Source organism: Pygocentrus nattereri, chromosome 1 (assembly GCF_015220715.1).
Source record: "Pygocentrus nattereri isolate fPygNat1 chromosome 1, fPygNat1.pri, whole genome shotgun sequence".
NCBI classification, from domain to species: Eukaryota; Metazoa; Chordata; class Actinopteri; order Characiformes; family Serrasalmidae; genus Pygocentrus; species Pygocentrus nattereri.
In genome coordinates this window covers 4,334,193-4,348,890 of record NC_051211.1, presented here as the reverse complement: position 1 = coordinate 4,348,890, position 14,698 = coordinate 4,334,193, and the positions used below count along the sequence as shown (strand labels likewise).

Here is a 14,698-nt window from a genome sequence, read left to right as displayed (position 1 = left end):
GTTAAAAACACTTTTTGTACATGCAATGCAACTTTATATCCTCAGTGCATTAAAAACAATGTAAAATATCTAGTTAAAATTTTTTCAGAATGAACAATGCTGATTATCTGAGTGCAAGATTTAAACATTAATCAGGAGTGACAATATCATATAATTACATACATTCATCTTATTCATATGTTATCTTCTCATACACGTCCATACTGGAGACGACGGTACTGCAGTCTACATAGGTTCCACTCGATTGAGACTGTATTCGTTCCCTGCATCAAACTAAATTTCAGAAAACCTCAAAAAGTTCGTTCTACCAATCTAATCAGTGTCAGGCTGGTCCAGGGGTCGGTAACCCAAATGTTAAGAAGAGCCATTTCGTCCGTTCAACAAAAATCAAACCACCTTGGGTTGATTTTATGTCAATTTTGCCATCTTTGCTGTAAATATGTCTCAGTGTGTGCTGATGTTCTAGTATAGGATAAAAATATAGATGAAAACACCGACTTTATTTATTTAGGTTATTTGAGTTCCTCTTGCCTTTCTATCATCTGGAACCAGTCTGCCCGTTCTCCTCTGACCTCTCACATCAACAAGGCATTTTCGTCCACACAACTGACCGCTCACTGGATATTTCCTCTTTTTCAGACCGTTCTCTGTAAACCCTGGAGATGGTTGTGTGTGAAAATCCCAGCAGATCAGCAGTTTCTGAAATACTCAGACCAGCCCGTCTGGCACCAACAACCACGCCACGTTCAAAGCCCCTTAAATCCCCTTTCTTCCCCGTTCTGATGCTCGGTCTGCACTTCAACAGGTCGTCTTGACCACCTCTACACGCCTAAATGCAGTGAGTTGCAGCCGTGTGATTGGCTGATTACCTATTTGTGTTAACAAGCAACTGAACCTAATAAAGTGGCCGGTGAGTGTATATGCTTCAGACATCAAGCTAGTGAAGGGCCAGAGGTGCCCAACGACATTGCCTACATTACAACAGCATAGCTAACGTTAAAAGCTATTTTCCCAGCTTCGCCAGTCTGTGCTGAGTTAATTGAGTTATTTTTCTCTGTAAATGGAGCTTTTACTGTATGAGGAAACTCAATCTCAGTCTCAGTTTGCGTCACTAACAGCAGAATCATGTTTGATTTTGAGAAGTGATGATACTATCTTTATATTTCAATCTGAGTTCAACATAAAATTCAATGAGCTGCTCCATGTCTGAGCTTAAGCGAAGCACAGCTTTTGCAAGCGAACACAAACCGTTGCATTTTAATGCAAAACATTTACGAGGGAACACGTCATTAACCTTTTTTTTTAGATTAAGACTGAGGTCTTCTCACTCTGTTCAACAGTCCGGTAGATAATCTTAGTTTACATGCGCGCTACAAGTAATCCGATCCAAAATGATGCACATGTGTGGAGAAGCTCTTAGTGTAGATGTTACCAGTGTAGATGTGACGAGCATCACCTGAGTCCAGTCAGAGTGAGATGAGCAGCAGTGAGCAGTGATTGTGTTTTTAACTGCTTTAAAATGACGTCAGACTCAGGAAAACGTCCTTCACATGTCCTTATTAAAGAAGGCCGAGAGGAAGACGTCGTGCTCTGAGACACATAAGCTGGACGTCCGTCCCACCGCCGTCTTTTAAAGATCAGAGCATGAACTTCGTCTCCTCTGCAGACCAGTTTCTGCTCCGCCGTGGTGAACAGTATAAACTCTCACTGTGACGCGACGCAAAGCAGAACGGACTTAAACTTTCCGATAGGGAATGTAATGGGATACAGGCGTTTACACGGATATTATTCTTCTATTTAATGGATTATTTACAGGATTACCCACCTATTTTAATCGGATGTATTCTGAATGGCCTCAATCAGACTAGACTATTCCAATTGAAGTGTTTACATGGACGTATTCTATTCCGATTGAGCTATTAGTCGGATCATTAACGGATTATTAGGCTGCATGTAAACGTGGCTAGTGACTGATTTTCTGATCAGCCTCTAGCAGGAGTCGTCAGTTGTGACTGGTTAATCTAAATAATTCTGTCCAGTGAGAGGCTGTTTTTCCCCTTTCTATTCAAAATTGTATATCAATTCCAAAAACATCCTCTGTTCATTTTTCTCTTCTGTTATTGTTTTGCTATCCAGTGTCGACCAGAGGATGGTGGGTTCTCCTTCTGAGTCTTGGTTCCTCTCAAGGTTTCTTCCTATCACTCTTAGGGAGTATTCTAGCCATTGGTGATGCTCATGGGGGCTTGGATTTTTTGCAAAGCTGCTTTGGACCCCTTCCCTCAGCAGATAAATCTAATGATTTAAAGATAATTCAAAGAGTAAAAAGCACTATTATAAATCAATTAATTATCCATCCATCCACCCATCCATCCATCCATCCATCCATCGATTATCTTCTGCTTCTCCAGGGTTCGGGTCGCGGGGGCAGCATCCTAAGCAATGAGGCCCAGACCTCCCTTTCCCCAGCCACTTCCACTAGCTCTCCAAGGGGGTTTCCGAGGCGCTCCCAGGCCAGCTGGGCGATATAGTCATGTCAGCGTGTCCTGGGTCTTCCCCGGGGTCTCCTCCCCGGTGGACTTGCCTGTGACACCTCCCGAGGAGGGAGGCGTCCAGGAGGCATCCTAACCAGATGCCAGAACCACCTCAGCTGGCTCCTCTCGACGTGAAGAAGCAGTGGCTCTACTCCGAGTCCCTCCTGGATGACCGAACTTCTCACCCTATCTCTAAGGGAGAGTCCAGACACCCAGTGGAGGAAACTCATTTTGGCCGCTTGTATTCGCGATCTCATTCTTTCGGTCATTACCCAAAGCTCATGACCATAGGTGAGGGTGGGAACGTAGATTGACCGGTAAATCGAGAGCCTTGCCTTCAGCTCTTTCTTTACCATAAAGAGCCCGCATCACTGCTGACCCAGCACCAATCCACCTGTCAATCTCCCGCTCCCTTGTACCATCACTCATGAACAAGACCCTGAGATACTTGAACTCCTCCACTTGAGGCAAGAGCTCATCCCCGACCCAGAGAGGGCTCTCCGCCCTTTTCCGCCTGAGAACCATGGTCTCGGATTTAGAGGTACTGATTCTCATCCCGGCCGCTTCACACTCGGCTGCAAACCGATCCAGCGAAAGCTGAAGTTCGCGGCCTGATGTCCCCAATAGGACCACATCATCTGCAAACAGCAGCGATGTGACCCTGAGGTCACCAAACCGGACACCCTCCATCCCCTGACTGTGCCTAGAAATTCTATCCATAAAAATTATGAATAGAATCGGTGACAAAGGGCAGCCCTGACGGAGTCCAACTCTCACTGGCAATGAGTCTGACTTACTGCCGGCTATGCGAACCAAACTCCTGCTTTGTTTGTACAGGGCCTGAATGGCTCGTAGCAAAGAGCCATGTACCCCATACTCCCGAAGCACCTCCCACAGAATACCCCGGGGAACACAGTCGAATGCCTTCTCCAGATCCACAAAGCACATGTGGACTGGTTGGGCAAACTCCCATGAACCCTGCAGAATCCTGGGGAGGGTGAAGAGTTGGTCCAGTGTTCCACGACCAGGACAGAACCCGCACTGCTCCTCCTGGATCCGAGGTTCGACTATAAGCCGGACTCTCTTCTCCAGTACCCCTGCATAAATCTTACCAGGGAGGCTGAGGAGTGTGATTCCCCTGTAGTTGGAACACACCCTCCGGTCCCCTTTTTTAAAAAGAGGCACCACCACCTCAGTCATACAGTAAGTGGAGCTGATAAAATGGACAATGAGCGTTGAAACGAGCAGGTGGTTTTAATGTTATGACTGATCGATGTATCTTCATCAGTTTAATGTTGGTTTTGAGGTCCTTTGAGGCCTAAACATCGAGCTGGGCCTTCTTTTTGAGTCTGCGCGTGACGTAAAGACTTACGACGTGGTGTGGAAAAACTACCAACCAACACCTCTGACTTTTAAATAATCATTTTAGAGTCTATAGGGTGACTCCCAGTAGAGCACAGGTACCCTATTTTAGCCTGTTTATATTTTCCTGACTCAGTAATGACACTTCTTTCAGTTGCAGCAAAAGAAAATATTACATAGTACAGCTTCAGGGCACTATGGAGACTATGAAGACTATCTGTACTTTAATGGCTGTTATAGTCTGAGTATGCATTGCAGTTGCCATTGCCACATGCAATTGCCAAGTCTCACCACCAGATGGCAGCAGCATACCAGTTAGATTAACACTCCTGCTGCTGTCCAGTGAGAAATGGGTCACTCAGGCAGGAATGCAGACTAAGATCTCTTTCAAATAAACACATGAGACAGCAAGACTGCACAGGCCACTGAGCCAGAAACAGAGCCCTGGAGACAGAACGAGTGTTATGGCTCAGGGATGTTTTATGATTTTTAGGTTTAGTGTTTACGATGGTGTGGATAAAGCATGTCTTTATATGTATCATTAAGACTTTTCATATCATTGCGTTATTATATAAGTCCCTGATGGCCTGGATTCTACTCTGCATGGTGTACTGTGACACTGCACTGAACCTGTGCCTCCTATAGTGAACAACCTATTCATTTACTAGGGATCCAAGCACTGTAGTGCAGTTTGTGGGGACACTGTGGAGCAAATAGTCCATAATTCCCAAGATTTTTTTTTTTTCTGGATTTGAATATATTTTGTACACTCTGTAGACAGACTAATTAGCTGTGTGTCAGATATTTCTCAGTGGATATTGCAAAATTTTCTGCAGTTAAATCATGAAAATATTCACAGAAACTTCAGAGAAAAGTGATTTATGAGAAACTTGGTTCTTTAGCTTCATAAACCAAACCTGAAGTATGATACCTGGGTGTGATCTTAGACTCTGGGCTCTGTTTGTAAACTGATCTCCACGTAAACACAGTCACTAAAGTAGCTTTTTTCGTTTGAGAAACGTCACTAAAGTTCAGCCTTTTCTCTCTCAGAGCGACACAGAGAAACCTGTTCATACATCTGTCACAGCAGAGTTGATCACTGTAATGGTCTTCCTACTGGACTTCCTAAGAAAACTATACATCCTTCACAACTCGTACAAAATGCATCAGCATCCTAACAGAAACAACACAGAGACATCAGATCAGTCCTGCTTTAAAAGAGCTGCACTGGCTGCCTTCATCACTCAGAATAGAGTTTAAAGCTCTGATACTAGTTTTTAAAGCTCTAAATGTCCTTAAAGCTCCGCTTACATCACAGAGTGTCTGTTCACAATCTTAGATCTGCAGTTGCTGACCTTCTGAACACCTTCTGTAAAACACAGAGAACACAGAGAGGCTCTTTCAGTTATTCTGCCTTTCATTAGACACTCGAGCTCAGCGCTCACTTTTAAGAAGCATCTAAAACGTCTCTCAGCGTTGAATTAAAACTCTACGTCTCCTGGTTTTATCTTTTAATCTGATCTGTGTTTTTCTTCTGAATCTAAATAAATACTAATGATCTCTTCTATAACTGTTCTATCACCTGTCTGTAAAGCATTTTGAGCTTCCACCAGCATGAAAAGTGCTATATAAATCAAATTAACATTATCATCATTATTATTGTTATCATTATTACTATGTAAAGTTACATAAAATTAATTGACTGAATTCAATAGTCCAAAAATGTCTAGGAGCTCATGTTTTTTTCTTCAAAATATCCCATCACATATGACCCTTTACAGAGGACAGACACTTCTGTGGTGCTTGGAATTCTAGATAATTGATTTAAAAACCAATATTGCTAAATTACCCTGCAATGAACTGGCGGCCAGTCCAGGGTGTGTCCTGCCTTCTGCCCAATGACCGCTGGGATAGGCTCTAACACTCCTCCTGCGACCCTGAGGGAGAAGCGGCTTAGAAAACGTGTGTGTGTATTGCTAAATTGAGGCTCAAGAAGGCGTAATTTTCAATTTTTAAATATATCTATAAATGCTAGGGACACAAAAAATGACGTTTTCATTACTCTGTACACTGTAATGTCTTCTGTGTTTCTCAAATGCTAGAGGGTGCTGAGAGGGTCCAGAGTTGATGAGTTAAGATGGAGCATCTGAGCAAAATCATAGTTTATAAACACTGAAGCATTTTTAATGTAAAAGGATACATTTATTTCCTGAACAATGAATAGCATAAAACATTTTAACACTGCTGTTATATTTTTAAGAGCTTTTGAAACATACAGCTTAGCTTTCTTTGCTTTTTTTTAGTGAAATACGTCCTTCTACTTTCTACAATTAAAGAAACGTCCTGGAGCGAGTGACTAGAAACTATTTTAACTTCTTGTTTTTAGCCGTTGAGCTCCATTCACTCCCATTCATTGAGGACTCGCTCACTGGTGCCCTCTGCTATTTTTATATAACGGGGGAAATAGGAAGTGGCTCCTCATAAACCGGCTCTGGTTATGTCTTCTCGGACCCACTTGGTACCACACTGCGACCCCCAGCTTAAGAACCCCTGCTACAGTAATTTATACCTAACATTTTCTTAATATTTATAGCTACACTCTTTTAAAACATGGTTAAAATATGACTCTTCAAGGATTATTTATTAAAGCAAATATTTCTATTTAGAACAAGGACTCCTGTGTAGTACTTTTTAACCATGTCATGCTTAAATGGTTCTCCGCATGCTGAAGGGGTTCTTCAGACGGATGGAAAAATTGTTGCATATGGTTCTATATAGCACAACATCATTACAATAGCAGAACCCCTTTTGGTGCTATATAGAACCATATACAACACATTCTCGATAAATCTGAAGAGCCTTTTCACCATGCAGAGAACAATTTAGGCATGAAATGGTTAAAGAGTTATATATAGAACTCTTGGTTCTAAAGAGAACCATTGCCTTCAGTAAGGAACCCTTGAAGAACCATCTTTTTAAAATGTGCATTTTTTAAGATGACTTTACTGGATGGTGGGTAAATGTCACAGTGTAGCTCCTCGTGTACTTTCTGAGGCTCTCCTCTCTTTTAGTCCTCGGTGCTATGAGGACCTGAATGATGTGATGTGCAGAGCTGATTTGGCAGATGCTGCAAAAATCTCCTGCAGAAGGTTTTTGGCTCTTATTCACCAGAACTGCATACCATCAAATGATCAGAAAATGAAGGCATGCAAATAGATGTTTGTTATTTAGCAATTTCATCTACAATCAACTCACATGTGGTAGAAGTGCCTGTAGATCTGAGCGCAAGAGTTTAACAAGCTGACAGGAATGCCTGTTTTGTGGTAACTTACGAAAACACTGATCTGTGTCATCTTTAATACCCATAATAACAATGATAGAAAATAACATTAAGTGACCCTTATTAGTCCCACAAACGGGGAAACTTCACCTCCGCATTTAACCCATACATGCAGTGAAACACCACATACACACTAGTGAGCACACACACACTAGGGGGCAGTGAGCACACTTGTCTGGAGCGGTGGGCAGCCCAGTCCGCAGCGTCCGGGGAGCAGTTGGGGGTTGTGTGCCTTGATCAAGGCCTCGGTCATGTGCTGTCAGCTCTGGGGCAACCAGCTCTCGAACCGGCAACCTTCTGGTCACAGGACCAGTTCCCAAAACCTCCAGCCCACGACTGCCCCAATAGTAATGCTTATATAATTTGCGCACATGGCAATCCTCATTGTGGGCCTCATTCACTGACACCTCTCTAAGTTTTTCCTTAAATTTGTTCTTGAGAAAGATCCTCAAGGGTTTAGACTGAGGCTTCAAGTTGAAGAATTTACTGAAGGATTTACTGAAACACTAAAACATCCACAATAAAGCTCATTACAGGCTTCACATATCAGCGTTTAAACTAGAGCAACATCAGAGTTTCACCCAATGTGGGAAAGTAAATGTTCACCACTGTTAATGTGCACCACTGTTAGCCTGGCACTGACTTAACACTGCATATCCAATAGTAATTAGCATTACTGTACCGTAGTGTAGTATTACAGATCAAAGGTTACAGAGTGTTATAGCAATTCATAATGTAAAATAAACATGGCTATAAAGTGTAATTCAGTGTAATTCATGTTTATAAATATGTATAACCATGTTTATAATGTCTTAATGAAGGCATTATAACATGTTATAAATATGTTTATAGATTCATACAAACATGACATTCACAGAAAGTGTTATCATGTATCTCAAAATATTTTTTGTACTGTGTCTTTAAGACTGATGTATGTAAATAATGTACTGTGCCTCATTCAAAAACCAGGTTGAAACACTCTACATACCTTCAATGTGAATGGGCGGGGCTAAACTGCTGTTGGCTGAATAGTCAGATATGTGTGAATATGTAAAAAGACTGCACAGGGAAACAATGCTACACTTCAAGAATAATGCTTCTCAACATAAATGGTCAAAGAACTTGTGGGTTTCATCATCTTCACTACATAATAACATTAAAAGATTCAGAGAATCTGGAGAAATCTCTGTCTGCGAGGGACGAGGCTGAACACCAGTATCTGCTGGCCGTGATCTTTGGGCCCTCAGACGGCGCTGCATTAAAAACAGACATGATTCTGTAGTGGAAATCACTGCATGGGCTCAGAAACACTTTTGTAAACCACTGTCTGTGAAGACACTTCATCACTACATCCACAATTACAAGCTAAAACTCTAAAATACAAAGAAGAAACCAAATATAAACAGGATCCAGAAACGCTGCCACCTTCTCTGGGCCTGAGCTCATTTAAAATGGACTGAGGGGAAGTGGAAAAGTGTCCTGTGGTCGGATGAATCACCATTTGAAATTCTTTTTGGAAATCATGGACACTGTCTTCCGGGCTGTAGACCACTCCGCTTGTTATTAGTGCTCAGTTCTAAAGCCAGTATTCCTGATGGTTTAGGGGCATTAGTACACATGGCATGGGTGACCTGCACATCTGTGAGGGCACCATTAATGCTGAATGATATATACATGTTTTGGTAACATGCTGCCATCCAGATGACGTCTTTTTCAGGGAAGGACTTGATTATTTCAGCAAGACGATGTCAAACTACATTCTGCACGTATTACAGCAGCATGGCTCCATAGTAAAAGAGTCTGGGTGCTAAACTGACCTGCCTCAAATCCTGTATCAAACAAGAACAGGAAAACATTTCACTTTCAAATCTACAGCAGCGTCTCCTCAGTTCCCAAACACAGTTAAAAGAAGAAGTGATGAAACACAGCGGTAAACAGGCCCCCGTCCCAACTTTTCTGGATTGTGTTACTTGCGTCATTTATAATGGACATATAGTTCTCTAAACACAATAAAATGGATCAGTTTCAGTTTCTGATTTGTTGTCTTTGTACTATTTAATTAAATATAAGGTCTAAATTTGCTCGTCACTGCATTTTCAAAATTTCTACATCATTCTATCAGAGTGGTTTGGTGTGAAGTGGTTTACTGTAGAGACGTCTACAACACAAACATACTCTGGTTCTGGTCAAATTCCATGCGTCGTTAATCTTCTAAGTAAAAATAACACATCCTCTACAGAGAACACACATCTGCATATTTTAATGCATAATTACTGTTTATTTAAAGTGTGGCCTGTACAAAAATTATGGCACATTTAGTGTTATCTTGTCTTTTTGGTCTGTTAAATGAAGCAATTAAATAGAAATCATGCACTAAATCTTCATTAATTATTAATATTTGTGTTCTCTGTAGAGAATGTGCTATTTTACTAAGACAAAAAAAACCTAAAATGGATTTTGACTCATCCAAACTTTTCCAGTCTTTTTTATTTACTATCCAAAGCCACCAGCGTCTCGTGAGCTTTTATGTGTAATGTTGATGAGTGGACGTCTGGTTCCTATCACCACCACTGCAGACAACTCTCTCGAAGTGGATCGATTTTGATAACCATTATGCGGAGATTTAGAAAAATCGGTGCCGTTCCAAAGAGCGTAGAGCAAGATAGTGATGCTGACCATCTCCAGAGTCATCAGAGTTTACATCAGATATAATAAATCTGATTTTATTTAAAGACTATGTAGTGACAAACCTCATCATTTAGGACAAATGACCAACAGAGCACCCCCTCCAGGCATTTCTCAAAACCACCTTTATTCTCAGAGCCAGTTCATATTAAATACAAACATCACCATCACCACCATCACCATGACCATCCTCCTCTTCGTCGATTCTCTCACTGTTATTTTACAATCATCATCACAGTCATCATTCAGATCCAGGATTATGTTCTTTAGTGCAACTTCTCTTTTCTTCCAGGGTACCCAAATCGCAGCACGGTCCAAACGATTAATCCCATTGAATCCTCGGCTTCACTGTCTCACAGCGGCCATGTGCAACACGGAACAAATTTGGTTTGAAAAAAGAAAAAAAAAAAAACAAACAAACAAAAAAAAAAAGAACCGATTAACATTCAAACCGCACTCGCACCCCTCCCTCGCTCATGTCCGGGGGGTGGGGTGGGATCATGGCTGGGAAGCTGCAGGTTCATGAGCTGACAGATTGAAGTCAAGTTAAAATGGAGTTAAACCCAAACGCGACTTCGTCCAGCTCCAGCCCACTGACCAAGTGTGCCAGGCTCCCTGTGTACACCCTTCAGATCCTCATCATATCAAATAGAATTTGTTGGCTAAACGATAAGACACATAAAATAGACACAAAAAAGCATTCTCTGAGATTTTCGGGGTTGAAGGAAGGAAGAAAAGGCCTGGATTTCTCTGTTGCGGGCTTGGCTCGGCGGGGCCCTTCGTCCAGTATAAATTCGATGCTGAAGGACCGTTTGTTTTTGTTTGTGTTTTCTGGGAATGGCGGGAAGTAACACTGGAAAGAGTTCATGAATGACCCTGTGTGATTTTGTTAGAAACTGGAGAAACAAGCTTCATTTCACTGTCTGTTAAAATGGCAAAACGTTTCATCATATGCAAACAAACATCTGTAAAAAATATCTGCAATCTGAAAATATACAACCTTTTTTCTTTAAACTCCTCCTTTATACTGTAAAATACGGTTTTTTTACTGTAGTGCGTGCTTGTTTATTTCTTTTGTTGTTGTTGAAGTCACTGTAACTCGGTAAAGCGGACAAATCTCTCCTGAAGCATGGCTATTCCGAGAGGCGGCACGACCTCCCACCTAATACCTGACCTTAATGCATGTGGCGGTCAGCTGCAGCTCCCCTCTCTGCCTTCTCCATCTCTCTCTCTCTCTCTCTCTCTCTCTCTCTCTCCTTACATGCTGATTGTCTGTGCATTTAGTCTGAGTCTGTGCTTTGTGTGCATGTAATCCTAAATAAGTCTATTGCTTACGAAAGGCATCACTTTTACAGAGAACACAAGCTTGAGGCAAAGTGTTGTGGTTATTTTTTTTTGTTTTTTTTTTTGTTTTTTTTTTTGTAGACCAACAAAAATGACCAGTCGTTGTATAGAATGTACAGAGAGGTATGTGACGTGAGAAATGTTTCGCAGTACAATACGTTAGAGGACGATGTCGCAAGGAAGGAAAAAAAAAAGACAACAAATATAGTAAACAAACAAACGAAAAACAGACAAACTGAAAGTGGAACTCCTCGACATCTCCTCGAGGTCACGTTGTGTTACGAAGCGGCGGACCGTTCTTGCCTTGCCACGGACCCCGCCGCTCAACGCTGCAAATGCTTGTAAGTTTGTATGCAAGACCCCCGTTTACACCTGGTCATTTCATGTGACTTTCATCTGAACTGGAACCAGATTTGAACCACTTGGTAATCAATGGTTTTAGTCAGACGGTGTAAAATGCAAATTAGCCCATATACAACAACCAACGGACTGTTTGCAAAATAATGACTGACGCGCCTCTCGGCCAATCAGAATAGTCTCTGAATGCTACTTTCTGCATCACATGAAGGAAAAGCTTTGAAAGGGTCCTGCAGTGAGAATGTCGGCTGCAGTAAATCACTCAGAATTCTTAGAATTGGCGGCAACACTATCCTGATCATCTGGAGGGTGGAGCTGCTTTTATTTCTCTTCTGAAACTGAAAATGCTGCATACAAACTACTAAAGGGGAATTCCAATGATTTTCACGTCTAAACGGTTGAGATGTAAACAGAGTCGTTCAGAGCGGTTTGGTGTGAAACGCTCAGTTCTGGAGAAACTTGCCGAGTCAGAACTGTTCACAGTGGTGGTGATGGGAACCGGACGTCCACCTCTAAAAGACTCCTCGGAGAAAGATCTTTCACTGACTACGCAGCCTGATACGCTGTTTTATCACAGTTTTTAGATGATTTTGACCAAAAATGTATTTTTAAAATCCATTTATGGTGAAAGAGTACGCACAAGGCCAAATTTCCAGATTTATCACTATTTTCAATCACCAACGTTGCATATAAAGCTAAAAAAAACCCGTGTAGGTTCACTGGTGGTTTCGGATAGTAAATAAAATGTCCGTATTTATGTCTTTATATATACAAAGGACCATTTCACCTCAAACCACTCTGAATGGCTTTGTTTACATCTCGATCCTGAATTACGGAGAAAGTTTGAACAATATGCGACAAGCTCGACATCACTGAATATGTTTGATTACTTCAGAAAATGATCAACCAACTTCTAAGACTGAACTTGGGAGGCGTGGAAAAATATCCCGGCAGGTTTCTTTGAACTGAAACTGAAGGTCTCCTGAAAGGCATGGAAGGCAAATGGTGCCGTTATCTATTAAATAAATTTGACGCACAGCCCCGATACTCACGAAACGGTCAGGTGTAAACGGGGTGTGAAAGTGTGTGTGCGTGTGTGTGTATGTGTGTGTGTTTATCACCCAAACGGCTGATTCTGAGGTTGACTGACAGGTCTGACAGAGGTATAAGTAGGCAAACTCATAGCACCATCAAAGTCCGAGCAGAAGCGTCGCCTTATCTATCTCACCAAAATATGACACAGTAAAACGTGTAAGAGTTCCTATGAGAGTGGACAGACAGTCACAGGTGGGCGATCTGAGGATGGATGGTTACAGAACAGAGAGGTTTACGGGGGAACGTGAGCTCTCGGCTAGAAAATCATACATTTTTGGCACCTAAACAGCGGCATTGCTCAGCGGAAGCGATTGTGTTGGGCTCGTTCTAAGCGCGTTTCGCCCACGATCTCTGTAGGAAAGGTTTATGGACGCCACGCTCCGACGCAGCTCGTGAACAGTGCTTGAGAACTCTATTGTCTTTGTGTGTGTACGTTTCGCAGGAACGTTTTTCTGTGAGGTTCTGAAGACCATTAAGGAACAGAGGCTTATCTCCTTTGTAGGCTTGCGCTGTGTCTTTTGTTTTGACTCTCTGTTTTTTCTTTTTCCAAAAGCGTCTACGTGATGAGGAATGTTGCATGATACAAATGCATAGATCATACAACGGGGCGGGCGACAGTGACTAGGAGATATAATCGCTCATAAAATAACTGTACAACAACAAAAATACGCCTAGAGTAACTGAAAATGAGAAAAATTTACAAAAAAGAGAGAGAAGGAGAGAGAGAAAAGGAGGGAGAGACAGAGAAAAAGAAAACTCAGGAAAACGGAACAAAACGGAAAAAAAATCGACTAAAAAAAGTAACGCTATTCACATGTACCCGCATCGTAAAAGGAATGGTCCGTCCAGAAACTAGGCCCGAGAACTACTTCTATATCTATGGAATGAATTGACACTCAGTAGTGACAGAACAGAGTTTGTTTAACGTGTCCGCAGAGGGCAAAGGGGGGTGCGGTTAAGCGCCATTGGTGTGTGCTGGAGGGGGCGTGTTAGTGGGTGGGGCCTGACCCGATCGGTCGGCTGAGGCCCAGCGCTCCGTCAGTCCTCGAACACCTCCAGGAACAAAGGGGGAAAGAGCTCAGTGGGGCATTCCACCTTCATGTGCAGGAAGCGGCTGGCGTGGCAGGCCCCGATCATGCGCAGGTCCGTCACCTTCATCAGCAGCTTGGGCCAGAAGTGCGCCACCTTGTGCTTGCGGTAGTTGATGTAATGTTCAAAGGCCAGAAGGAACTCCTCCTGGCAGCGCTCGATCCTCTCCACGCTCGTCAGGCCCGGACGATCTGCCAGGAACAGAGGAGGAACGAAAAGATGAACAGACAACAAAGCCATAAAACATACACACCTCCTAAACACACCCATTACTCACAAGTGCACAAAATCAAGCACACAGCCATAGCCTTGCAGTCTCCAGAGACAAACACTGGTGGTTGATTGGGTTGGACTGACTTTAAACGTGGCGCTGTCATAGGACACCAGTCAGTTTGTGAAATTTCTGCCCTGCTAGATCTGCCCCAGCCAACTGTAAGTGCTATTATTGTGAAATGGAAGCAACCACAGCTCTACCACAAAGTGACAGACCACACAAAACTAGATTTCCATGCACACAAGCCTAAGATCACCATGTGCAATGCCAAGCGTCAACTGGAGTGATTTAAAGCACACCACTACTGATACAGTGTCAATACAGTGTCTCTCAGTCTGACAGGTGATAGATTGTGGATCGCAGAAGCCAAGGCAGCGCCACCAACTGGAATGCACTCTGAGCTTAGGGTCATCAAATAGTGACTGTGAGCAAGTTAGGCTCACTCTCCAAAACTGTTTTTCAGTCTTATTAAAATCATGAATTTAATCAATACAACATTTCTCTCACAATAGTCGTGGACTGGAGGTTAGAGAACCAGCTCTGTGACTGGAAGGTTGTCGGTTCGATCCCCTGAGCTGATAGGACATGACTGATGTGCTCTTGTGCAAGACGCCTAACCCC

The 14,698-nt window shown here is 42.5% G+C and overlaps 1 protein-coding gene across 7 annotated transcripts in view; it reads right to left on the bottom strand.

The window, feature by feature from the left end:
* Window positions 1–10,028: 10,028 nt before the first annotated feature.
* thrb (thyroid hormone receptor beta) overlaps window positions 10,029–14,698 on the bottom strand; it is a 254,206-nt gene continuing 249,536 nt past the window's right edge. For all 7 annotated transcript variants that reach the window (XM_017721787.2, XM_037546462.1, XM_037546417.1 and 4 more), the window contains one exon: window positions 10,029–13,994. In XM_017721787.2, coding sequence (XP_017577276.1) covers window positions 13,753–13,994 — 242 coding nt within the window. In that variant the 3' untranslated portion in view covers window positions 10,029–13,752. The remainder of the gene's footprint in view (window positions 13,995–14,698) is intronic.